The sequence below is a fragment of the Salmo trutta genome, chromosome 26 (genome assembly GCF_901001165.1).
Source record: "Salmo trutta chromosome 26, fSalTru1.1, whole genome shotgun sequence".
Lineage (NCBI taxonomy): Eukaryota > Metazoa > Chordata > Actinopteri > Salmoniformes > Salmonidae > Salmo > Salmo trutta.
Genome location: NC_042982.1, coordinates 43,885,544 through 43,913,177, shown reverse-complemented (window position 1 = coordinate 43,913,177; position 27,634 = coordinate 43,885,544). Strand labels below are relative to the sequence as shown.

Here is a 27,634-nt window from a genome sequence, read left to right as displayed (position 1 = left end):
ATCAGCAGACAGCTCTCTGACTGATGTGGAGCTACTGTTCTCCACCATTCTATCAGCAGACAGCTCTCTGACTGATGTGGAGCTACTGTTCTCCATCATTCTATCAACAGACAGCTCTCTGACTGATGTGGAGCTACTGTTCTCCATCATTCTATCAGCAGACAGCACTCTGACTGATGTGGAGCTACTGTTCTCCATCATTCTATCAGCAGACAGCACTCTGACTGATGTGGAGCTACTGTTCTCCATCATTCTATCGGCAGACAGCACTCTGACTGATGTGGAGCTACTGTTCTCCATCATTCTATCGGCAGACAGCTCTCTGATGTGGAGCTACTGTTCTCCATCATTCTATCAGCAGACAGCTCTCTGATTGATGTGGAGCTACTGTTCTCCATCATTCTATCAACAGACAGCTCTCTGACTGATGTGGAGCTACTGTTCTCCATCATTCTATCAGCAGACAGCTCTCTGATGTGGAGCTACTGTTCTCCATCATTCTATCAGCAGACAGCACTCTGATGTGGAGCTACTGTTCTCCATCATTCTATCAGCAGACAGCACTCTGATGTGGAGCTACTGTTCTCCATCATTCTATCAGCAGACAGCACTCTGATGTGGAGCTACTGTTCTCCATCATTCTATCAGCAGACAGCACTCTGACTGATGTGGAGCTACTGTTCTCCATCATTCTATCAGCAGACAGCTCTCTGATGTGGAGCTACTGTTCTCCATCATTCTATCAGCAGACAGCACTCTGATGTGGAGCTACTGTTCTCCATCATTCTATCAGCAGACAGCACTCTGACTGATGTGGAGCTACTGTTCTCGCTGTAGCTTATTTTTCACCAGTAAAATGCAAGATTAACTTTAAGCAAAACATTAGGAGATATAGCTGGCTACATTCTTTCCTATGATAGGCCTAAACATTAGGAAATTAATGACCCGGCATCGTTTCTGCAAAAAATAAAAAATAAAGTGCTTTTTCATTGTCAGCTCATTTACTTGTGAGGCTACCAGCCAAATAGCGTTGCACTTCTGTTGTCACCTGATGAAAATGAAGCTATTGTCTGCTGAATGTGTTGCACTAGTGTATTTTCTGTGAAGGAAAACTATAGTGGCATTATCAAAAAAATACAAAAATAAAAACACACGACTTTCAATATAAAACGCGACCCCTTTCAATCCACAGCTGGACTCACCTGCTCCCACATTCTCCTGTTGTGCTATTTACAAAACAAACACGTGACTGGCTCAGCTGTCCCGGGGAACTACGGTAAGCTTCATCATGTAAAATAATGTGACAGGTGACATGATGAACGCAGTACTGCAGAAGTTGACTGCAGGTATTTACTTAAAAAAAAAAAAAAATATATATATATATATATATATATATATATATATATATATATATATATATATATATATATATATATATATATATATATATATAGCGACAAATATTAAAATGTATTAAAAAAAAATGTTTTTAAAAGGAATAGTTGACGGTATTGAAAAACCATCCGGTGGCGATTTCCAAATACCCCGGTAAAACGGTATACCGGCCAAGACTATAGCAGTGGACCTCACCGTATGACATCATCACGATACTTTAGGTGCTCATACACTATGTATTAGGATACTATACTGTGATTTTACTGCGATTCGATTTTCCAACCATATTGCTCACCAAATATCTGCTGCAGAGGGACAAGAGAAAACACGTTTTTTTAAATCAGTCATGAAAACAAATTGGCTCCCTATTTAAAAAGATGAAGAACAAGCTATGATGGAAACAAAATACTGGAGTTTTGGTGCAGGTACAGCCAACTACAGGTCCCGTGTGGCTCAGTTGGTAGAGCACGGTGTTTGCAACGCCAGGGTTGTGGGTTCGATTCCCACAGGGGGACCAGTACGGAGAAAAAAAATGTATGAAATGTATGCATTCACTACTGTAAGTCGCTCTGGATAAGAGCGTCTGCTAAATGACTAAAATGTAACGTAAAATGTAGAGCAAAAATAATACAATATGTCAAAATTAAAATCCCGGTATGTAACTATCTATTTTTGGATTGTTTCAATGACCACGCTGAGTACAAACCTAACAGTCTGTTAAAGCTGTACATTAACAGCAGTCCTACCTTGTGTGCCCACTCCGTTGTGTGTAGTGGAGGGGCAGAAAGGTCTGGCTTTGACGTAGGCTGTATAATGACCACTTCTCATAGTCCCACTGTGTTCTACTATACCATACAGACTGTAAAGGACCTGAGAATCTCCTTCCGACACACCCTGAATAACAAACAAACAAACAAACAAACAAGAGAAACAAACAAAATGTCAGCGTTCAAAAAATGTCCTACAGATACTAATGTAGGACATTTTTCCTGACCATGTAACCAGACCAGGAACAACTCAGGACTCTATACCCCATAGTTTACACTAAGATACAGAACAAAACCTTGATTTTTTTCTTTATTTCCACATGTAACTTATTAGCGTTTTATAATAAAGCTGTCATAAAAAAAAGGTGTTATTTGAGTGTGTTTTACCTTGCATATGACAGAGCAGAATGGTGCTACGTCTAGAATGTGAGGGAAGTTAACATGGCTGTTCACCTTACACACACTGTATCCAATCTGGACCGGAACAGAGGCAAAGAGAGGCAGAGACAAGTTACACACTTGGAAATCACATATCGAGTGCCTTTTGGAAAGTACTCAGACCTCTTGACTTTTTCCACATTTTGTTACATTACAGCCTTATTCTAAAATGGAGGAAATAAAATAACAAAAAATGGTTTGTCAATCAATCAACACACAATACCCATAATGACAAAGCAAAAACAGCTTTTTAGAATTTATTAAAAATGAAAACAGAAATACCTTCTTTACATAAGTATTCAGACCCTTTGCTATGAGAACTCTTTGTCCTGAATGCCAAGCGTCACGTCTGGAGGAAACCTGGCACAATCCCTACGGTGAAGCATGGTGGTGGCAGCATCATGCTGTGGGGATGTTTTTCAGCGGCAGGGGCTGGGAGACTAGCAAGGATCGAGGGAAAGATGAACAGAGCAAAGTACAGAGAGATCCTTGATGAAAACCTGCTCCAGAGCGCTCAGGACCTCAGACTGGGGCGAAGGTTCACCTTCCAACAGGACAACGACCCTAAGCACACAGCCAAGACAATGCAGGAGTGGCTTCGGGACAAGTCTCTGAATGTCTTTGAGTGGCCCAGCAAGAGCCCGGACTTGAACCCGATCAAACATCTCTGGAGAGACCTGAAAATATCTGTGCAGCGACGCTCCCCATCCAACCTGACAGAGCTTGAGAGGATCTGCAGAGAAGAATGGGAGAAACTCCCCAAATACAGGTGTGCCAAGCTTGTAGCATCATAACCAAGAAGACTTGAGGCTGTAATCGCTGCCAAGGGTGCTTTAACAAAGTACTGAGTAAAGGGTCTGAATACTTATGTAAATGTGATATTTCAGTTTCTTATTTTTATACATTTGCAAAAAAACAACAACAAAAAAAACAAACAGTTTTTGCTTTGTCATTATGTTGATTTGTGTGTAGATTCATGAGGGGGGGGGGAAACAATTTAATCAATTTAAGAATGAGTCTGTAACGTCACATAATGTGGAAAAGTCAAGGGGTCTGAGTACTTTCCAAATGCACTGTACACTGGTCACAGCGGTGCTAAAGGAAAATATCAATGGGAAACACAGGCAGGAGCATTAGTGAACTCTTCAGGGCTTTAGTGTTACTAACAAGTGCCGGGATTCAATCCGATGCCTCATTGTAGTGCACTTGACATGACATTTAAAAAGGAGCAATCAGCACTTTAAACAATAATAAAGCATCCTCCCTGGCCCTGTTTTGGTAAACAGCTGAGGGATGGGGCTTGAGAAATGATACCACTCTCAAATTAATAGACAGAGCTACGGATGCAAGGACTGACCCTCCATGATACCAACGTTATAGTTTTAACCATGTTATGAGGCTATATAGTGTTTGTTTACAAACGGAGTAAAACAGGCTTATATTTGGGGTTCTCCCGGAGTGTGACAGTTGAACTAATGAGACATTTATAAGTTGTATTCTTCAAGAATCAATGGGTATATAACATTCATTTATAAGTCCAAAAATGGATGTAGCAACTAACGATTGACTTTTTAAAATGTGATCTCCAATTGAGCCGAGATCTGCAGCGTTTACTGTGAATGCCATCTTCGCAAACAAACGGGGAACATCGATTTTTTTAAATGCGCATTGTCGACTGTGTTGTACAGATTCAACCCAGACCAAGAGCTCATGTTGTTGAGTATAACTGGACGCAGTATAAACAGAGTGTTGGTAAAGGTTGTTAGTAAATAAGAAATTGTTCTTAACTGACTTTCCTAGTTAAATAAAAAAGGAGCAATTAAAAAAACAAAAATAAACAAAACCAAAAAAATAGTAGGTCTGGCACACTAATTGTATAATCGTGTAACCAACAATTATGGATGAAAATCTTAATTAAAATAAAAACGTCCTATGTTATAATAATAAAAAAATATATATAAAAATATGTACTTCATATTAAAGTAGAACAACTTTAGCCATAAGCAGCAAAGTAAAAGTAAGTGTGGTTTACATCTAACAGCCGATAAAAGGAGAGAGGCGACAAAACTGAAATGTTGTGTTGTGGAAGTCTGTTGCTGCGGTAACACAGGAGTGGAGGAGAACATGTATTTAAACCAGGCTTACTTTTACTTTGCTGCTTTTGGATAAAGTTTATGAACTTGAAGCTAAACATTTTTTTTTAAATAATAATAATAACTATTTGAACAATTATAAACGGTGACAAAAAAAACAAATCATCCAAATTTCCATGACCGTCACAGCCCTAGTTGTTGGAGAGGATTACCTGCTGGAATCTCTTCAAGTGAAGAGTAAGCACCGGAGGGGGACATGAGATCAGCATTTGCTTCAGAGCATCTGTGTACACATTCTTCTTGGAGCCTAAACCACGAGCACACACACACACACACACACACACACACACACACACACACACACACACACACACACCTTGTAAATACACAATGACACACTTTCTCTACGCCAAAAAACACAATATGATGAAGTGTGAATATTTCTGCCACCCCCACACAGGAAAACGGTTCCAAATAAACGATGCCATTACGTGTTCCACCATCCATGTTATTTACATTATTACATGTCCATGTGGGCTGTGTTATGTAGGTAAAAACCTCCCGCTCTCGCAAACAGAGAATCAGTGAACATAAAAGTTCAATCAGGAGAAACGACAGGGATTATCCAGTCGCAGTACATTTTAATGACCTAAAACATGACATTTCTACCTTTAGATTTTGTGGCGTAGAGAAAGTTAAGACATCAGACAGGGGAGGTGATATTAATAATACTCTGAGTAAAAGATAATGTTTTTGGATTTTCACCCTCCAGACATTAGTTCCTAAAGGACTTAGTGATGAAATGTTATGTTGTGAATTTGAACATGAATTATGTCCCTATTTCAGATTACTCTGATGTTTTCCGTACGATGTACCCAGTGATTAATGAGATCTTGCTGGGTAGTTCTATGTCCTCGTTGTGGTTTAACAGACGTGTTTAATACGTCATATAAACACACTTTATTCTAATATTTCTGAAATGCATGTTGTTATGTTTGGTACCACTTATTTGTTTTTCCTTCGCCTCCAACCCCATTGGATGTGTGGAACGGATGTGGGTGGGGCTCGGTCTACATAAGGGTGCTAATTTAAAAAAAACTCACAAAAGCTCTGACGAAGGCCGCGAGGCCGATACGTAAAGCTCTGATGAAGACCGTGAGGCTGATACGTAAAGCTCTGACGAAGGCTGTGAGGCCGATACGTAAAGCTCTGATGAAGACCATGAGGTCGATACGTAAAGCTCTGATGAAGACCGTGAAGCCGATACGTAAAGCTCTGACGAAGGCCGTGAGGCCGATACGTAAAGCTCTGACGAAGGCCGTGAGGCCGATACGTAAAGCTCTGATGAAGACCGTGAAGCCGATACGTAAAGCTTATTAAAGATCAGTGATATTATCAAGAGCAGTGTGCGGTTTCCTTTTTCCCTTCATTCTTGTTCTTTTTGAAAGTCCCAACTTTAGGACAACACCTTGGTAGACTACAATACTTTGTGGAAATAAACTAGTGTTGATGACCGTAACTGGCCTGTAAGAGGAATGAGGTTAAGGTTATTGGACATTTGGTTTTTCAACCTCGCTTGGAGGGATTTTCCTCCACAGATCTTTTTCGAAATAAACTGTAACTTGATTAAAACTGGTCATTAGATGTTTCTACAGTCTATTGATATTAGTTTGATCTGTCATTAGTTCCTACCTTATGTTTTTAGGCTTTTACAATAACTTATGAGATGGAACTCTGTTACAGTCGTTGTTTGAACGGGAGAAACCCATGAATAAAAACAATTAAAAAGGCGGCCTCCATATTCACATAGCCTATCGAATGAAGAGAGAAATGAATATAGGCTAAGTTTTTCAGAAACTACTAGACGCAACATAGTTACATAGAGTGTCCCTTATATTTAAAAAAATGGAATTGTTTTAGGCTATATTCTAATGTCCAAGCATCCGACGGAGAAACAATATTTTCTGACCGGACATTTAGTGATGCTTTGGTGGAATTCTCCCCACACACCCTGTCTGGCCTACACTCTCTCCCCCGCACCCCCCGTCTGGCCTACACTCTCTCCCCCGCACCCCCCGTCTGGCCTACACTCTCTCCCCCGCACCCCCCGTCTGGCCTAGACTCTCCCCCACACCCCCCGTCTGGCCTACACTCTCCCCCACACCCCCCGTCTGGCCTACACTCTCCCCCAAACCCCCCGTCTGGCCTAGACTCTCCCCCACACCCCCCGTCTGGCCTACACTCTCCCCCACACCCTGTCTGGCCTACACTCTCCCCCACACCCTGTCTGGCCTACACTCTCTCCCCCACACCCCCCGTCTGGCCTACACTCTCTCCCCCACACCCCCCGTCTGGCCTACACTCTCTCCCCCACACCCCCCGTCTGGCCTACACTCTCTCCCCCGCACCCCCCGTCTGGCCTACACTCTCTCCCCCGCACCCCCCGTCTGGCCTACACTCTCTCCCCCGCACCCCCCGTCTGGCCTACACTCTCTCCCCGCACCCCCCGTCTGGCCTACACTCTCTCCCCGCACCCCCCGTCTGGCCTACACTCTCTCCCCGCACCCCCCGTCTGGCCTACACTCTCCCCCGCACCCCCCGTCTGGCCTACACTCTCCCCCGCACCCCCCGTCTGGCCTACACTCTCCCCCGCACCCCCCGTCTGGCCTACACTCTCCCCCGCACCCCCCGTCTGGCCTACACTCTCCCCCGCACCCCCCGTCTGGCCTACACTCTCCCCCCCACCCCCCGTCTGGCCTACACTCTCCCCCACACCCCCCGTCTGGCCTACACTCTCCCCCACACCCCCCGTCTGGCCTACACTCTCCCCCCACACCCCCCGTCTGGCCTACACTCTCCCCCACACCCCCCGTCTGGCCTACACTCTCCCCCACACCCCCCGTCTGGCCTACACTCTCCCCACACCCCCCGTCTGGCCTACACTCTCCCCCACACCCCCCGTCTGGCCTACACTCTCCCCCACACCCCCCGTCTGGCCTACACTCTCCCCCACACCCCCCGTCTGGCCTACACTCTCCCCCACACACCCTGTCTGGCCTACACTCTCCCCCACACCCTGTCTGGCCTACACTCTTGTGTTCTGTAGGCTATATAACATGTATTGAAATAGGCTATAGCATGCAGGTATAGGCTGATTACTCTGAATGTCACTTGTGTACGGTCCTGCTGTGTGCTGCCCTGCCCTGCTTAGTACTGTCCTGCTGCGTACTGTCCTGCTGCGTACTGTCCTGCTGCGTACTGTCCTGCTGCGTACTGTCCTGCTGTCCTGCTGCGTACTGTCCTGCTGCGTACTGTCCTGCTGCGTACGGTCCTGCTACGAGACTCGATTCTTTACTGTGGGGCGCCAGTGAAATTCAAATAGGCTAAACCATCGTACATCACAATGTCGTCACAATCGACGATGGCTGATCGTAATATCGCCCAACCTTAACACACACACAAACCGTGGAAATCCATAGACCTAAACCATACACACACACACACACACACACACCTGGAACAGGACCAAACAGGATGACCATTCATGTTCATTAAATTAAAAGAGAGAAAAAAAAGGAGAAAAAAAAGAGACAAAATATTTCAAAAACGTACCTTCTGCAGCCTTGTTTTTGGTCTGTCTCTTGGTGCAGGTGACACAGAGAAGAGAGTTGTTCTGAGTGAGGTTCTCCACCTCTGTGAACTGGTACAGACAGGACTCCACAGAGCACTCCTGTTTCTCTGGCGCCGCCCTGGTGGCCAGCGTGTGAAAGGCCAGCTTAGGGTCCTGGTGAGAGACTGTGTACTCCTTCCCCTCCAGCTTTGTCTCCGTTTCTATTTTTAAAAATTACATTTTTTCAGTGTTTTTTATAAATAACATTGAAAAAAAAAAAATATATATATATATATATGCAGGGAGGGTTGGTTTAGGGTCATTAAATAGTGTGGATGAAGGGAGGGTTGGTTTAGGGTCATTAAATAGTGTGGATGAAGGAAGGGTTGGTTTAGGGTCATTAACTAAATAGTGTGGATGAAGGAAGGGTTGGTTTAGGGTCATTAACTAAATAGTGTGGATGAAGGGAGGGTTGGTTTAGGGTCATTAAATAGTGTGGATGAAGGAAGGGTTGGTTTAGGGTCATTAAATAGTGTGGATGAAGGGAGGGTTGGTTTAGGGTCATTAAATAGTGTGGATGAAGGGAGGGTTGGTTTAGGGTCATTAAATAGTGTGGATGAAGGAAGGGTTGGTTTAGGGTCATTAAATAATTAGTGTGGATGAAAGGCAGGTTGCTAGCAGGCGGGATGAATAAAGAGAAAACAATACCTTAAAAAATCCATACATTTATAATTTTTTTGCAATTGATATCTACAGTGCATTTGGAAAGTACTCCGACCTCTTCCCCTTTTCGTTAAGTTACAGCCTTATTCTAAAATTGATTAAATTATATTTTTCCCCCTCATCAATCTACATACAATACCCCAATAATGATAAAACCAAAACGGGTTTTTAAACTTTAGTTTTTGTTGTACTTTATGGTAGTGGCAAGACGGAAGCCACTCCTCAGTAAAATGCACGACAGCCCACTTGGAGTTTGCCAAAACTCAAGATTGAACTCTTTGGCCTGAATGCCAGGAAACCTGGCACCATCCCTACGGTGAAGCATGGTGGTGGCAGCATCAAGATGTGGGGATGTTTTTCAGCGGCAGAGACTGGGAGACTAGTCAGGATCGACGGAAAGATGAACGGAGCAAAGTACAGAGAGATCCTTGATGAAAACCTGCTTCAGAGCACTCAGGACCTCAGACTGGGGGAGAAAGTTCACCTTCCAACAGGACAATGACCCTAAGCACACAGCCAAGACAATGCAGGAGCAGCTTAGGGACAAGTCTGAATACTTATGTAAATGTGATATTTCAGTAAAAATAATATTTAAAAAAAAATACGTTTTTACTTTGACTTAAATGTAAATGTTTATGGGGTATTGTGTCCAGATTGATGAGGGGGGAAAAACGATTTAATCTATTTTAGAATAAGGCTGTAACGTAACAAAATGTGGAAAAAAGTCAAGGGGTCTGAATACTTTCCGAATGCCCTGTATAGGCTACTTTGAGGTTATCTGGCATTAGTGCATGAACCTAACTTTAAAGGCCTAACTGTATATGCACCAAATTAGCCTACACCCCACTCACCAAATTAGCCTACACCCCACTCACCAAATTAGCCTACACCCCACTCACCAAATTAGCCTACACACCCCAATCACCAAATTAGCCTACACACCCCACTCACCAAATTAGCCTACACCCCACTCACCAAATTAGCCTACACCCCACTCACCAAATTAGCCTACACAGCACTCACCAAATTAGCCTACACAGCACTCACCAAATTAGCCTACACAGCACTCACCAAATTAGCCTACACACCACTCACCAAATTAGCCTACACACCACTCACCAAATTAGCCTACACAGCACTCACCAAATTAGCCTACACAGCACTCACCAAATTAGCCTACACACCAATCACCAAATGCTTTTGAGAACGGGAGAAGAGAGGGCCAGAAAAGTCATGTTTGGGAAAGATTTGGTGACGTGGTAGAACAGGACAGCAGCTATGTTACGATGTGATGATTGTGAGGCGCTGTAGCCTACAAATGTAACAGTCACAAGACAGGGACTTCAAAAACAGGCCTACGGTACTTCAAGGGAACTGTAGCCTACTGTTCAGATGGGTTAAATGGAAACTAAAATCTGGAAACTGACTGTCGGTCTATAACCTCTCACAAAGCCTTTAATATTAACTCCTGCAGAATTAAACATTTCTTGCAGTAAAATGATTGTAAACTAAATTGTAAAGCAACATTTTTTTACTCGGGAACAGGAGTGGAGAAATATGATTTCTTTCTTTCAGCATCTTCAGGGAATGTGAATGTGCAGTTAGCTCCTCTACAGACCGTCCCCGTCTTTATCAGCATCATAAATGCTGATAGTATTTCAACCACATAAAATATACATCCAAACCAAACTGAAACCTGATCAGAAACATGTTGGATGGTTTTCACAGCTTTCTATTTCCTTACAACCGGTCAAACTGATGCCCTTTTGAAATGTCGCAAAGAATCTTTCCAGTTTAAAAAAAATTGTAATTACATTTTTTCCCCGGGACCCTAAACGTCTATGCTCTGCAAAGAAGCAGAGGTGACAAAGAAAACTTAGTGGGTCGAAAGAAGTGCCCTGGACAAAACGCAAGATTACCTGTCTCAGCAGACGTGTCTCCGTCTCTGCACCCCAGCTCCAGGTCTGAGTCCTCAGAGGCTAGAAAGGCTTCGTTCAGAGATAGTTCACCCAGCTTGTCTGTCAGTTTGGTGTCTTCCTCATCTCCAGACGGTTTGGCTGCGTCACCATCATCCTCCTCATCCTCTCCTCCATGTTCAGCCTCGTGTCCGTCTCTTTTTACAACCCCCTCAGGGGACGGGGGACTCTGCTCTTCTGACATCACAGTGGAGTGGTTGTTGGACACAGAATATACAGACACTGGTTCACAATCCTCCTCCTCCTCCGTGTGCTCTGCCCCCTGAGGTTTCTCTTGGTCCTGCTCTGAGGGAGAGGTCTCGGACCTCTCGGTCTCTGATGATTGGTTCTCAACCAGAGGCTCCTCCTCCTCCTCCTCTCCCTGGGTACTATTTCCTGTCTCCTCTCCCTCCTCTGCTGGGACCGGGCTCTCTGCGGTGTTCTCTGGAGGTGTGAAGCTGTCCAGGGTGACTAGCTTGTGCTGACGTCTCTGGTTCTGTGGACACAGACATTACAGCGTGGTTAACATGCTCAAAGTTAATACAGAAAGAAAAGGCTGTCTACACTGCTACAATACTGCTACTGCTTTAATTGTGCTAATGATTAAATACTGCTTTAATACGGCTACTGCTTTAATACGGCTACTGCTTTAATACGGCTACTGCTTTAATACGGCTACTGCTTCCACACGGCAACTGCTTTATTAATGCTACTGCTTACACCTTGCTACGGCTTTAATACTTCGACTGCTTTAAACTAATACTGCTTTCACACTGCTACAATACTTCTCCTGCTTCCACACTGCTACTGCTTACACACTGCTACTGCTTCCACACTGCTACTGCTTTAATACTGCTTCTGCTTTAATACTGCTTCTGCAACACCACTGCATTAATACTGCTACTGCTCTCACACTACCACTGCTTCTACAATGATACTGCTTTAATATTGATACTGCTTTACCCGGCTACTGCTTTAATTCTTCTACTGTTTAAATACTACTTCCACACTGGTACAGCTTTGATACTGCTTCCACAACGATACTGCTTTCATTCTGCTACTGCTTTAATACGTATACTGCTTTAATGCGTATACTGCTACTGCTTCCACACTGCTACCTTTTTAAAACTACCACTGCTTTAATAGTGCTACTGCTTTAATACTTCTACTGCTGCTTTAATACTGCTACTGCTTCTACACTGCTACTGCTTTAAAACTGCATTGACAATGGATTTCGTTTGAGGGTGTAAACCATGTGTATAATGTACATACCATTGATAAAACTTGAAAATTCACAGTACGCTATTCATTGAGCTCTCGTCAAACGTAGTGCAAACGTAGTGCAAACGTAGTGCAAACGTAGTGCACTATATAATCAAAGAAAATCACAAGTTTATTTAGAATAGGTTACCAGAATCCTCTTGACTGTACCTTGGCCTGTTTCTTGGCCTGTTTCTTCTGTTTCTTCTGCTGGTACTTGCTGCCCACGCCAGTAGGAAGGTCATCGGCGTCACCGTTGGTCATGGAGACAGGGCTAGGGCTGTCCCCGTTGTTATATTTCACCTCACTGCTAGCCTTCTGGTTCCCCGCTCCTTTCTTCTGACTCTTCTTCCTGTAGGTCTGAGAGACGGCGGCAACCATGACGTTAAGCAGTAGAGCATAACGGTAACATGCCATAACATGACATAACGGTAACATGCCATAACATGCCATAACATGACATAACGGTAACATGCCATAACATGACATAACGGTAACATGCCATAACATGACATAACGGTAACATGCCATAACATGACATAACGGTAACATGCCATAACATGCCATAACGGTAACATGCCATAACATGACATAACGGTAACATGCCATAACATGACGTAACGGTAACATGCCATAACATGAAGATAACGGTAACATGACATAACATGAAGATAACGGTAACATGCCATAACATGACATAACGGTAACATGACATAACATGAAGATAAAACAGCTGGTAAAACGTCAACAAAATGTCCTCATCCATCGTGGATTGACAGCATGTTTTCGTGATGATGTCATACACCACTAGTGCAACATGTTGTTTTCACGATGTCATATCCAGCGAGTGTAAAAAAAAAAAGACAAATCTGTCATCATCATCATCATCATTACCTGGTCTGAGACAGGAAGGGACAGATCCAGAAACATCTCTTTCACCGAAGACACCTACAAAAAAAAAAAATCAACGACAACAGACATGCAACATTATTCTGGATGTGTTGCGGTCGTTAGGCATTGGAGTTCAATAGGTGTTTATAGGGGATGGATGATCTTTAGTATCGTTCAGTTCAATAGGTGTTTATAGGGGATGGATGATCTTTAGTATCGTTCAGTTCAATAGGTGTTTATAGGGGATGGGATGATCTTTAGTATGGTTCAGTTCAATAGGTGTTTATAGGGGATGGATGATCTTTAATATGGTTCAGTTCAATAGGTGTTTATAGGGGATGGATGATCTTTAGTATCGTTCAGTTCAATAGGTGTTTATAGGGGATGGATGATCTTTACTATGGTTCAGTTCAATAGGTGTTTATAGGGGATGGGATGATCTTTAATATCGTTCAGTTCATGTTTTTTTCCCTGCTCTGACAGTTGGTGTAATAGGATAGAAACTGAAGCGGAGTGATAAGAACTGTTAAGTTGCCGTACGTACCGTCTTGCATTGCTGACACATGACCGTGCTGGTCATCTCCCCGCCAAACACCTGGTCTACGAAGTTGTTAGGAGCTCCCTTCTTCTCATATTCTGGAACAGGCAAACCACGAGACATGGATAACGAAGGACAGACACAAGGGACGTATTGGACTAGGGTCGCCTGGGTGAGTTACCTAGGCTAATGTAAGAATATTTGGACGATAAATACACAAAACGCAGAGGACTAAAAGGTCAAGAGGGAGTTAACGATCAGTGGGTCAAAGACACGGGATGAATTTGTCTAGGCATTGAGCCTGAAACAGGATACTTGCTCTTTGACCATTGGCCCAGTTTTATTGCAAGGAATTCTAATTGGTCAACTACAGGCTAGGGTTGGGTTATAAAACGACATCCTGTCTCTTAGTTCTGTGGAGAGAATGACTGACAGGGGAAAAGGAACATCTACCTCTCAGTATAACATATATACGATTTGTCCTCTTTGAATAAAGCTCTTTTTCTCCCCCTGATTTGCTTTGGGGTCTGTTATTGAAGAGTAACATCAACCGCTAACACTAACTACATTGTATGTAATATATTCTGGTATGCAAGATGTTCAAATTCGTGGACTATCAATCTAATCAAATGTATTTACAGTGCATTCTGAAAGTATTCAGATCCCTTCACTTTTTCCACATTTTGTTACATTACAGCCTTATTCTACAATTGATTAAACTATTAACTTGATTGGAGTCCACCTGTGGTAAATTCAATTGATTGGACATGATTTGGAAAGGCACACACCTGTCTATATAAGGTCCCACAGTTGACAGTGCATGTCAGAGCAAAAACCAAGCCACGAGGTCGAAGAAATTGTCCACAGTGCTCCGAGACAGGATTGTGTCGAGGCACAGATCTGGGGAAAGGTACCAAAACGTTTCTGCAGCATTGAAGGTCCACAAAAATACAGTCACCTCCATCATTCTAAAATGGAAGAAGTTTGGAACCACCAAGACTCTTCCTAGAGCTGGCCACCCGGCCAAACTGAGCAATCGGGGGAGAAGGGCCTTGGTCAGGGAGGTGACTAAGAACCTGCTGGTCACTCTGACAGAGCTCCAGAGTTCCTCTGTGGAGATGGGAGAACCTTCCAGAAGGACAACCATCTCTGCAGCACTCGACCAATCAGGCCTTTATAGTAGAGTGGCCAGTCGGAAGCCACTCCTCAGTAAAAGGCACATGACAGTTTGCCAAAACGCACCTAAAGGACTCTCAGACCATGAGAAACAAGAGTCGCTGGTCTGATGAAACCAAGATTGAACTATTTGGCCCGAATGCCAAGCGTCATGTCTGGATGAAACCAGACACTGCTCATCACCTGGCCAATACCATCCCTATGGTGAAGCATGGTGGTGGCAGCATCATGCTGTGGGGATGTTTTTCAGCAGCAGGGACTGGGAGAATAGTCAGAATCAAGGGAAAGATGAACAGAGCAAAATACAGAGAGATCCTTGATGAAAACCTGCTCCAGAGCACTCAGGACCTCAGACTGGGGCGAAGGTTCACCTTCCAACAGCACACAGCCAAGACAATGCAAGAGTGGCATCGGAACAAGTCTCTGAATGTCCTTGAGTGGCCCAACCGGAGCCTGGACTTGAACTCGATCAAACATCTCTGGAGAGACCTGAAAATAGCTGTGCAGCGATGCTCCCCATCCAACCTGACAGTGCTTGAGAGGATCTGCAGAGAAGAATGGGAGAAACTCCCCAAATGCAGGTGTGCAAAGCTTGTAGCATCCTACCCAAGAAGACTTGAGACTGTAATTGCTGCCAAAGGTGCTTCAACAAAGTACTGAGTAAAGGGTCTGAATACTTATGTAAATGTGATATCTTTTTTATATATACCGTAATTTCCGGAATATTATGCGCACCTGAATATAAGCCGCACCCAATGAATTTAAAAAATATATATTATTTTTAACATAAATAAGCCGCATGTCTATAAGCCGCAGGTGCCTACCGGTACATTGAAACAAATGAACTTTACACAGGCTTTAACGAAACACGGCTTGTAATAAAAATAAATAGGCTTTAACGAAACACGGCTTGTAACAAAAAATGTAAAATTAGCAGTAAGCTTTAGTTGTCTTTTTGCACTGAGTCAATTCCTCACGCTGCTGTTTCCAACGTCTTATCATCGACTCATTAAGACCAAGCTCCCGTGCAGCAGCTCTATTTCCTTTTCCAACAGCCAGATCAATCGCCTTCAACTTGAAAGCTGCATCATATGCATTTCTCCGTGTCTTTGCCATGATGAGGGTGACAAAATGACTACCATAATCAGAATGATGGGAAGTTTGAGAGCGCTCGATTTAATCTAAACAGTAAACAAAAAAGTTGTTTGACCTTAACCCGTTCGGCAATTTCATTGGTCTAATGAAAGCTTCATGCCGCCAAAAAACTGAGCACGTCACAGAATGTGTTTTTTGGGAGAAAAAAAATTTGAAAGCGGGAAAAATCCATATAATAGCCGCGTCATTGTTTAAGCCGCGATGTTCAAAGCGTGGGAAAAAAGTTGCGGTTTATAGTCCGGAATTTACGGTATATTATTATTAGCAAAAATCTCTAAAACCTTGTTTTTGCTTTGTCATTATGGGGTGGGGTGTAGATTGATGAGGGGAAAAAAAATAATCGAATCCATTTTGGAATAAGGCTGTAACGTAACAAAATGTGGAAAAAGTCAAGGGGTCTGAATACTTTTCGAATGCCACTGTATAAAGCCCTATTTACGTCAGCAGTTGTCAAAGTGCTTTCCAGATACCCAGCCTAAAACCCCCGAAGAAGAAGCAATGCAGAGGCAGAACCCCTAGCCTTACCCTTGACTAACTTCTTCGATTGTTCAGCATCTCTTCCATGTTTTTTCAGTGCTTCCGATATTCCAGAGCTCAGTCTCTGAAAAAAAATAATAAAAATGAATGATACAGGTGTGTGTGTGTGTGTGTGTGTGTGTGTGTGTGTGTGTATGTATGTATATATAAATGCTACAGCAGAACAGGATTCCATTTAGAGGGGAAAGGGAAGACTTATTTGGAGGTTAGGTACACATCCTGTTCAGCTAAATAACCCTAATGAATTTACATCTAAAATGTCCAAACTAAAGATGTTGAATTATAAAAAAAGAGATCATTATCTCTTTAAAAAATAAAATAAAATAAAAAAATTGCACTAAAAAAAACAGTTATCTCCTGTGTGTCTGTAGCCTATTATAGGTTCCCAGTGTACCAGGAATGAGATCTGGTAAAAAAACAGTCTTACTTTCATCTCCTCAGCTCTCATCCCATCCAGCAAGTAGCGGAGAAGCTCCTGGCTGTCCTGCTGCTGGAACCCTTTAAATCGTGCCGCTCTGGGGAGGTGAAGTGGGGGGACGATTAAAATAAAATAAAAACATACTTTCTGATGTAAGAGTGCTGATTTCAACAGAAACTTCACTTGAAGGAAGAAATAATTTTTGTTTTAAAAAGCTACATTAATATGTATAATCTCACTACTCACTTCTTGCAGACCTGACTGAAAAGTTCTCTCGGGGTGACCACCCCTTTCTTAGTCTCCTGGATCTCATTCAGGATGTGACACATGGCCACGGTCAGAGAACCCGGAGGACCGAGCTGCACCAGGATGGGTTCCTGGAGGAAACAGCATCATCAGTAACAACAACAACAGAACAGGGTATTCGGTTGAAGTATAAACCAGACGTGGCTGGGGGGGGGGGGGGCGTCAGTCAGGAGAAAACATTTAGTTACGGTGTGATCTATTGAACCTCCAGGTTTAGTTTAGTTCATTAGGATCTCTATTAGCTACTGCACATGCAGCAGCTACTCTTCCTGGGGTCTACATAAAATATACATAACAAGTACAGAACAGTAAGATGAGGAGATCTAACAGGAGAGGAAGGGAACCTACCAGGTCTGAGGAGACTTCAGGTGAAGAGAGGTGAGGAGGTCTAACAGGAGCGGAAGGGAACCTACCAGGTATGAGGAGACTCCAGGTGAAGAGAGGTGAGGAGATCTAACAGGAGAGGAAGGGAACCTACCAGGTATGAGGAGACTTCAGGTGAAGAGAGGTGAGGAGATCTAACAGGAGAGGAAGGGAACCTACCAGGTCTGAGGAGACTCCAGGTGAGGAGAGGTGAGGAGGTCTAACAGGAGAGGAAGGGAACCTACCAGGTATGAGGAGACTCCAGGTGAAGAGAGGTGAGGAGATCTAACAGGAGAGGAAGGGAACCTACCAGGTCTGAGGAGACTCCAGGTGAAGAGAGGTGAGGAGATCTAACAGGAGAGGAAAGGGAACCTACCAGGTCTGAGGAGACTCCAGGTGAGGAGAGGTGAGGAGGTCTAACAGGAGAGGAAGGGAACCTACCAGGTCTGAGGAGACTTCAGGTGAAGAGAGGTGAGGAGATCTAACAGGAGAGGAAGGGAACCTACCAGGTCTGAGGAGACTCCAGGTGAGGAGAGGTGAGGAGGTCTAACAGGAGAGGAAGGGAACCTACCAGGTCTGAGGAGACTCCAGGTGAAGAGAGGTGAGGAGATCTAACAGGAGAGGAAAGGGAACCTACCAGGTATGAGGAGACTCCAGGTGAGGAGAGGTGAGGAGGTCTAACAGGAGAGGAAGGGAACCTACCAGGTATGAGGAGACTCCAGGTGAAGAGGTCTAACAGGAGGGGAAGGGAACCTACCAGGTCGGAGGAGACTTCAGGTGTGATGGTGACACTGGTCTTCTCTTCAGCTGTCACCTTGTTGATGACCTGTCTCAACATCTGTGTCTGAGAGAGGGTCTGTAATAGAAACATGGAGAACAATGGTGTATTACTCTAGTAATATAATTCTGAAATAAGTCTACTAATAAATAGCAGTAGTAACAAGCTGAACTGTCACATTCACACCAAGGCTGTGTATGAAAGGGGCACCAAATGCCTACATAGTGTGTGCTACTTTTTGACCAGGACCAATAGGGCTCTGGTCCAAAGTAGCGCACTATATGGGGGCCCTATAAGCTCTGGTCCAAAGTAGTGCACTATATGGGGCCCTATATGCTCTGGTCCAAAGTAGTGCACTATATGGGGCCCTATATGCTCTGGTCCAAAGTAGTGCACTATATGGGGCCCTATATGCTCTGGTCCAAATTAGTGCACTATATGGGGCCCTATAAGCTCTGGTCCAAAGTAGTGCACTATATAGGGCCCTATAAGCTCTGGTCAAAAGTAGTGCACTATATGGGGCCCTATAAGTTCTGGTCCAAAGTAGTGCACTATATGGGGCCCTATAAGTTCTGGTCCAAAGTAGTGCACTATATGGGGCCCTATAAGCTCTGGTCCAAAGTAGTGCACTATATGGGGCCCTATAAGCTCTGGTCCAAAATAGTGCACTATATGGGGCCCTATAAGCTCTGGTCCAAAGTAGTGCACTATATGGGGCCCTATAAGCTCTGGTCCAAAGTAGTGCACTATATGGGGCCCTATAAGCTCTGGTCCAAAGTAGTGCACTATACCATGTAGCCATTTCGGACACAGTCCAAGGTTCCTTACCTGAACAACGGAGTTAAAGAAACAGGTGTTTCCAAGGTTACTGAGTCCTTTAACTGACAACGCACCGCTGCGGACTCCTCCCACTGCACCGCTGCTGACTCCTCCCACTGCACCGCTGCTGACTCCTCCCACTGCACCGCTGCTGACTCCTCCCACTGCACCGCTGCTGACTCCTCCCACTGCACCGCTGCTGACTCCTCCCACTGCCTTCTGTCCTTTAGTCAAACTGCTGTTTTCTTTCAATCCACTTTCTTTCTTGCCGTTCTTCTTCTGGTTTTCTTTCGGTTGTGTCACTGTGTTCTCTTCCTTCTCTTCTGGCTTGGTTTCCTGTGGCTCTTCTAACATGCTGTCCTCCAGCTTCACTATTGAATGCTCTGAGTCAATCACAACATAATATCATTACAATACTAATCAAATCTGATGCTTATCTAATCATGTAGTCGTATTGCGGTAGAATTCTGTGAGAATTGATTGACTGATTTAATTTAATCATTCAAAGTAGAAGGCTGCTCCAAGCAGAGACAACATTACATACAATAGAAATGATCAAAGACACGACACACTAAAGCCCAACAGGAAACGTAGGCTGGAAATGGAACTCACTTCTCTGTGGACTTTGTTTCCGAGGTTCAGACAAGGCCTGTTTCTTAATGTTGCTCACCAACTGAGCCAGATGGCCTGTTTTAGAGTACTGGACATCATCATCACAGATGTAACACCTGTATCACAAGACAATGGTCAGGGAGGTAAAAAATGACGAGGGGCAAAAAAAGGTGACGTTTTTGACAACCAACCCCCCCCAAAAAAACCCAAGCGTACTGTGTAGTGTAATGTGGTAAAACGCACTTTAAAATATGAAATTATAAATATTTTTATTATCATGGTTCTAAACTTTGACCCCGAGTTTTGCCTGGTCAACTCACGTAGTCAGGTAAAACTCCTGTCCCTAGTTATTGGGCCCGTCACCAAGCTTTTATTCAATACCATTCACTGATCCTTGTGTACAATATGTCGTTCTTCCACATGGGCAGTCTTCAGTGAGAGTGATGCAGGGTCTGGAGTTCACCCTGACCACACAACTTTCTCAGGAAAAACTCTGGTCTATTTTTCCTTCTGGTCATTGGGACATGGTCAGTTAAACCTCCTGGACCCAGTATGATAAGAGGAACATGGCCCGTCCAAAATTGCACCCGATTCCCTACATATTACACTACTTTTGACCAGAGCCCATACGTAGTGCACTATGTAGGGAATAGGGTCCCATTTGGGACATATCGCTCGCAGACACAGTGTTCTTTGGCTCACCAGACACTCCAGTTGTCCAGACTGAGCACTAGACAGTGAGGGTCTGACCGAGGCTTCTCGTAGTGCTTGACAGCATGCTGATCCTCAGAGGTACGCCCACACCCCTGGCAAACCAGAAAGACTGTTAGTCAAGTACATTTCACACACACACACACACACATCTCTACAATCTAAATGTATTCAAGGAACCTTACTCTGTGTCCGCATTTTAAGCACATCCATATCGTTGATGTTTCGCTCATCTCCTCTGATGGAGCCTGTACAGCGGCAGCCGGCTCTTCACCCTTACAGTCTTGGCAGCTGTTACAGGCGGAGTCTATCCCAGTCTTCTTCAGGAAGCTGGAGTCTACACCTTTACGGATATGGTTGCACGACGGACCTGCGGTGAGAGGAACACACCAGAGAGGAGATCGGCTAGTTCGTGGTAGTTAATAATGACATTGTATCTGTCCTGTATTGGTGTGTGTGTGTGTGTGTGTATATGTGAGAAAGACCCTACCAGTCAGGTCTATGACTTCGTCCTCTCTAGGACCTTTCTGTCTCCTCTTCCCCATCTTGTCTGGAAGACTTTAGACACCTGGCCTAGACAGAATGAGGAGTCATCACAAACTGCAGGTTAGCCAGAGAGGAGGAGTGTAACGTTAGCTTGCAGTTTCATGTTACTCAGATCAATTTAAAAAACTTCTGGACTTGGAAGAAAAAAAAAAAATGTAGTTAACTTAACGTTACTACCTAGTTGTCAACTCTAGGAACAGATTTAGTTAGCCTACTTATAAGCTATGTAACGCTAGCTAGTTAGTTGATAAGAATAGCCATTGTTACTGTAGCTATCGTTACCGTCCATGGGCGTCTCAAGCATCCACTACAATGTTTTGATTCATGTATTTGTCTAATTGCAAGAAAGAGATCACACAATATATAAAACACAGGCAGTAACGTGATTAAATAGGTAACCGTCACCAACCTACCCGGCAAAGCAGCGTTATTTGTGAATCACAGTCGGCAGTTTCGTTTTTCCTTCCTTCTTTGAGTAAGACTCCAAACTATGCATATCTTTGTGCCGAGTCCCCATCTATAGCTAACGACCTTAAGAAAAAAATACACCAAACTAAATGATAACTATCCATATTTTAAAACAACAACATCTTTAATAAGCCAGTTGCCACATATACTTGAAAAAAAAATAAAAGAAGAAGTGCTGTGGTGGTGTAACGGTCACAGATAGAACAATGAGACAGATATTTTACCGGATGTAGAAAATGTGAAGCATCCGCTTGGTGTTTCCATCAAATATGCCGGTGAGAGTCTTCCCTGTGGCTCAGTTGGTAGAGCATGGTGTTTGCAACGCCAGGGTTGTGGGTTCGATTCCCACGGCTGGCCAGTACAAAAAAATAAAATAATAATAATAATAAATACATATATATATAATAAAAATGCATGAAATGAGATGTATTCACTACTGTAAGTTGCTCTGGATAAGAGCGTCTGCTAAATGACTAAAATGTAAATCTAGAAGAAGCCCACTAGCCGGCAGTGGGAGAAGATATTGGCCAACATTCTGCAAATTATCTCATTGATAAAAACATATGTTTTCTGTTCCCAAAACGAAATCTGTTATGAACAGAGTGGACTAAGTTTTTATAGACTACCCTTTGCAAGAAAAAAATAAATCGCGTTGTTTAGGAGTAGAACGTCGAATTAAGTTAATGTTCCCGCGCACTTCCGAGTAGGCGTTCCCTAACGGAAATATGCAGATAATGCTGAAACGCGCCAATAGGATCTCGCTAGCTCTGCTTCGCTCCGCCCACCTCCTTGCTTGTTCCGCCTCAGTGTGACTCGTTTGTTCCCGTTGGAAACGACAGGCTGTGGTCTATCTTGGTTTAGTTAGAAATCTTTGGTACCATTGTGAAGCAAGGTTGTGACTAGAGGGAGTACGGCTACGACCGGAAATGACTATTCGTTGCAGGTTAGAAGAGCATTTTTAACTGAGCATAACCCTTTTCCTAACCTTAACATAATTCAAATCAAATGGTATTTGTCACATGCGCCGAATACAACAGGTGTAGACCTTGTCATGAAAGGCTTATTTACAAACACTTAACCAACAATGCAGTTCGCCTAACCTGCCACGTGAATTATCCTAACCTTCTACATACATTCTCCTAACCTACTACGAAAAAGTTACTTCCGGTTGTAGCTGCGTTTCCTGAAGTAGGCAATAAATAAGTACTTCCGGGTCATCGATTTGTGGAATTCTTCAGAATAAGAGGCTCGTCCTGTATGCTTTGTAAATTATTAATTACAGCGAACATTATGTGACATTTGCAAAATGATCGATATTTTATACTAGTTATCATACAAATAATAATAAAAATTATTTATGAGATATATTTGTATTATTATTTTCTCGTCTAAATGGTGAACAATGTTTTTGTTGTGTGTATTCCAATAATTTATTGCACAGAGTTAAACGTTTGCGGTACATTGTGTCGCAGTAAAAGGGGGGACATTTTTACTCCGAAGCACTTCTAGTTTCCAAATCCACAGAGTTCACACCCAGAGGAGCGTCGCTGCTCATTTTAAAGGCCCCTTAAAGAGTGGCGAATCAGTTTAAATCTAATCGGACATCTTTTATTTTTTTATAACAACCAAGTATTTTGTATAACTAACAGAAGATAGACCCCAGCCTGTCGTTTCCAACGGGAACAAATTAGTCATTCTGGTCAGAACAAGCAAGGAGCCAAACAGAGATTATATTTCTGTTAGGAAACGCCTTCTCTGTACAATAAACTCAATTCGCCCTTTCGCACCTTCTAAACAACGAAATTTATTAAACCGTTTGCAAATGGTAAAGTCTACAAAACTTAGTCCTATCTGTTCATAAAACATTTTAGTTTTGGGAACAGAAAACTGTACTGAGAACAATTGTTTAATCGATGAGAACATTTTGCAGAATATCGGCCAAGATCCATCTCGATCCATTTCCTCTCATAGAAATACCAAGCGGAAGCTTCACAGTTATACGTCCAGTGACATATCTGTCTTATTGTTATATCTGTGACGACGGTATATGTGTTACATTATATCTGTCCCGCTGTACAGACGATCCAGTAGGTAAATGTATCCGGGTTGTTAGAAACGCCACGCTAGCATCGTAAACTAAATCGCAGGGATTTTAAATAATTATATTTGGTAGTGTGTCAAGTTGACGTGGTGCAAATAATCACTGATTCACTCTTACAGAATCGTATTTTCTGTCCAGCTAGCCATAGAGAGATAGATAGCTAACTAATTTGACGATTTGCAACTAGCATGCTGATGGCTAACAACGAATAAGTTTGTGTCCTCCGCCCATGAAAAGCATGCTGTTATCTGTTCCGGCTCGCCTTATCAAGACAACATGACTCACTACCTGGTGGTGACGTGTAACTTCAGTTCTTTCAATCTTTTTTTGACATCTGCAGGTGCAGAAATAATCACTGCCCCACATGTCCTTATAGGCTAATTCTGAAAAAGGAGTCTTGCAACAAGGCTTCAAACACATACTTTCTGCAGGAATCTTGAGAATATTTATGGCCCATCTAGAGCAGGCCGAATCTCATCTGGCTGAGATAGAGCTACTATCCAGTATGTACCCCGGTGAAGACGAGCTGGTGATTACTGACCAACTAGCTGTGGCTGAGCTCAGGGAGTATGTGGAGGGAACAACAGATACCTATCCTCTGTCCAGACCACACATCCTCATCAAACAGAAGATGGACACTGACACTGTGAAGGGGGTAGGCTAAAAGCACAGAACATGATAATCATTCTACATTCACTTGGCATGACTGATTCACACAGCTGAGACCATATTTAATTTTAATTATTTAACTTTTATTTAACTAGGCAAATCAGTTAAGAACACATTCTTATTTACAATGAAGGCCTGGCAAAAGGTCTCCTGCTGGGACGGGGGCTGGGATTAAAATAATAATATAAATATCGGACAAAACACACATCACAACATATAGGGCAGGGGGTTTTCAACTATTGCCATACGAGGTCCAGAGCATGCTGGTTTTCTGTTCTACCTAATAATTAATTGCACACATGTGGTGTCCCAGGTCAAAACCAGTCCCTGATTAGAAGAGAACAATGAAACAATGCAGTGGAACTGACTTGGAGGTCCAGAGTTGAGTTTGAGGGCTATAGGGAATATAAACACAGAACCTGACAATCATTATATTATATTCTATATTCACTGACTGTCATACAGTAGCTAGGGATATCTATTGACTTGGATCAGCTTACCAATATTTACTGCATTTTATATTTATTCATTTAAACATGAATGACCTTCCTTTGTCCTCTTCCGCTCAGGTGAACGTGACCATATCTTGCACCTACTCATCTGACTATCCTAATGTCTTACCTGAAATAGCTGTACGGTAAGCCAGTTCTGTAACCCTATAGCCTTAATAGAATTGTCTGAAGGACACAAATGTTTGAATTGAATTGAGTTCTCCTCCTCCCCTCCAGGTGTCCTGACCTTAGCCGATCCCAGCAGGCCCAGCTTCACTCAGACATGAACACCTACCTCTCAGAGAGCTGCCATGGAGATGTCTGCGTCCTCTCTGCCGTGGAGTGGATCAAAGACAACGTACACTTGTACCTGACCGACAAGAGCACATCATCAACAGCAGCCCCTGGCAAGAAAGAGTCTCGGTCTACCTCATCTCCGCAGCCCAAAGGTATCTTTTTGCCTGGTTTATTTATTGTGTGACATTATTTTGTATGTTTCTGCATATGTTCCAATAAACATAACCCTTAGCACTTTGGAATTTTGACAAATAAATAACTAAAATGTATTGTTAGGTTCTAAAATGAACCTATTAAAACTCAGACGATTAGTAAAGCTTAAACCAAGTTTATTCACCCATTGGATCGATACAGCTGCATAACACAAAAGACATTCACACAAGCACTGATATTTAACCCTTTCTCCTATGCTGAGTCTCCTCCTACACATCTGAACAGCCAATGCATCTCTGTTGCTAGACAGAACTTTAGTGATATCTGTTCTTCCTCACTTCATCTGACCTGACCTCTCACCCCAAAGTGCTCACTCCTCCCCAAGTCACCGCTGTCATGTTGACTCGTACTAGACAGTGTCTCTTTTCCTCCCGTAGGATCCCCGATGGCTAACAATAACATGTCCTGACATAATGTAAACGTTATACATTCCCCTCTCTCCCTCAGTGACATGAATAAGTACATTTCATATTTTCAGAACCCAACAGTATATATTATTGTAATGTATTATTATTATAGAGCAGTTCAGTCGCCTGTGGATCTACAGCCACCACATCTATAATAAAAGGAAGAGGAAGAACATTCTGGAGTGGTCCAAGGAGCTGGGTCTGTCAGGGTTCAGTATGCCTGGCAAGCCTGGGATCATCTGTGTGGAAGGCCCTCAGTCGGCCTGCGAAGACTTCTGGGCCAGGTAGGGGTTATAAATGTGTAATGTGTTTTTTTTTTTGGGGGGGGGGATGACTCTCCATCCATTCCACCTTAACATGTATATAGTTTTTTACAAACATAAAATGTCTCAATAGGAATACCATTAACATCAGACTGTAATATAGCATAACACCATGTGTGTTGGTGTACTCTAAAGCTTCTAGAACACACTCCTCTGTCTGTCTTACAGGGTGAAGGTTCTAACCTGGAAGAAGATCATTATTCGCCACAGAGAGGATGTTGCTGTGGACAGTCCGAGTGCTGAGGCCGGCACGGTGGACAACATGGATTCCCTCCGTAGGTTCACAGGGTTCGAGGAGGCCATGTTTGATCCACACGGGAACAGAGGAAACCATATGAACCTGGGCCAGCTCTATCAGTACCTCAACGAGAGAGGATGTGGAGACGTCTTTCAGCTTTACTTTGGAATTGAAGGAAGATAGTATAGTTGATAGGGTTGGTCCCATAACTGTTGGTTGTACCCATATGAACCAATGGCAGGAATCAAGTACCCAAATGAACCAATGGCAGGAATCAAGTACCCACATGAACCAATGGCAGGAATCAAGTACCCAAATGAACCAATGGCAGGAATCAAGTACCCACATGAACCAATGGCAGGAATCAAGTACCCAAATGAACCAATGGCAGGAATCAAGTACCCAAATGAACCAATGGCAGGAATCAAGTACCCAAATGAACCAATGGCAGGAATCAAGTACCCACATGAACCAATGGCAGGAATCAAGTACCCAAATGAACCAATGGCAGGAATCAAGTACCCAAATGAACCAGTGGCAGGAATCAAGTACCCAAATGAACCAATGGAGGGAATCAAGTACCCACATGAACCAATGGCAGGAATGAAGTACTCACATGAACCAATGGAGGGAATCAAGTACCCACATGAACCAATGGCAGGAATCAAAGCAATTGCACAGTAGATGATGCATTCTCAGTAGGAGTCTAGTATGCTTTTATTTGTTGTTTACTGCGTTCATTACTAAACAGTACGTTCTAAATAGTATGATTAGCACAGTATGTTGTTTCAGTAAGTAGTATGCAAGACAGGTTTTGGACACGGCCATTGTCTATGGGGTGTTATTTTTGAATGTTAAAGAAATATGCTTTATACCAAAATAATCTACAGGTTGAGCTCAAACTACGGACCATTTGTATTATTGAACACAGACACACGATCCACAAAGTCCTTACGTACAGAACACAGTTGCTTCTCGGCAAAATCCCTCTGACTGTTCTTAGCCTGACGCTAAACGATGTAGCGCCTTAGGAGTCAGGGACAACAGAAATGAAGAGAGAGAGAGAGAGAGGGTGCTGCTGATCCCGTCTGCTACCATTTTAAAACCATAGCTAATCCACACAGAGATGAGCCCACAGTAAAGTGAGAATGGTGGTTGAGTGGGGGTTTATTCAACCCTTTCTCAAATACAGGCCTTGAAGTCTGAACCCGACTGGAAGTTTATCCTTCCCCTCTAAACACAGTTAAGATTCAGAACTGTGACACCAGGTAGGGGGGGAATCCCTAACTACCAGGGAGAAAAGAAAATCACCAGTGCTGTGGATATTATTGCTCAG

At 43.3% G+C, this 27,634-nt stretch overlaps 2 protein-coding genes across 3 annotated transcripts in view; one reads left to right on the top strand and one right to left on the bottom strand.

The window, feature by feature from the left end:
- Nucleotides 1-21,906, bottom strand: part of usp16 (ubiquitin specific peptidase 16) — a 28,340-nt gene extending 6,434 nt beyond the window's left edge. Inside the window, exons 1-19 of one of the 2 annotated variants that reach the window (XM_029716028.1) lie at nt 21,784-21,906; nt 21,505-21,622; nt 21,036-21,118; nt 20,731-20,915; nt 20,537-20,640; nt 19,835-19,950; nt 19,232-19,605; nt 18,383-18,481; nt 17,203-17,333; nt 16,966-17,053; nt 16,527-16,602; nt 13,677-13,768; nt 13,136-13,189; nt 12,413-12,601; nt 10,946-11,477; nt 8,306-8,524; nt 4,906-5,000; nt 2,550-2,636; nt 2,142-2,289 (exon numbers count right to left, since the gene is read on the bottom strand). In XM_029716028.1, coding sequence (XP_029571888.1) covers nt 2,142-2,289; nt 2,550-2,636; nt 4,906-5,000; nt 8,306-8,524; nt 10,946-11,477; nt 12,413-12,601; nt 13,136-13,189; nt 13,677-13,768; nt 16,527-16,602; nt 16,966-17,053; nt 17,203-17,333; nt 18,383-18,481; nt 19,232-19,605; nt 19,835-19,950; nt 20,537-20,640; nt 20,731-20,915; nt 21,036-21,090 — 2,644 coding nt within the window. In that variant the 5' untranslated portion in view covers nt 21,091-21,118; nt 21,505-21,622; nt 21,784-21,906. The other variant, XM_029716029.1, reaches the window with a different exon arrangement.
- Nucleotides 21,907-22,360: 454 nt separating this feature from the next.
- On the top strand, nt 22,361-27,200 carry rwdd2b (RWD domain containing 2B). The gene is made up of 6 exons (XM_029716030.1): nt 22,361-22,502; nt 24,001-24,315; nt 24,899-24,966; nt 25,058-25,269; nt 25,850-26,021; nt 26,229-27,200. The coding sequence occupies exons 2-6, from the start codon at nt 24,109-24,111 to the stop codon at nt 26,479-26,481; spliced, it is 912 nt and encodes a 303-aa protein (XP_029571890.1). The 5' UTR covers nt 22,361-22,502; nt 24,001-24,108; the 3' UTR covers nt 26,482-27,200.
- The last annotated feature ends 434 nt before the right edge of the window (nt 27,201-27,634 follow it).

Excerpts from the sequence above, each read along its gene's own strand:
- rwdd2b (XM_029716030.1), top strand. The coding sequence starts at position 24,109 with ATGGCCCATCTAGAGCAGGCCGAATCTCATCTGGCTGAGATAGAGCTA. Across the intron at positions 24,316-24,898 it reads ACACTGACACTGTGAAGGGG|GTGAACGTGACCATATCTTG; the intron begins GTAGGCTAAAAG and ends TCTTCCGCTCAG. Across the intron at positions 25,270-25,849 it reads CTCATCTCCGCAGCCCAAAG|AGCAGTTCAGTCGCCTGTGG; the intron begins GTATCTTTTTGC and ends TTATTATTATAG.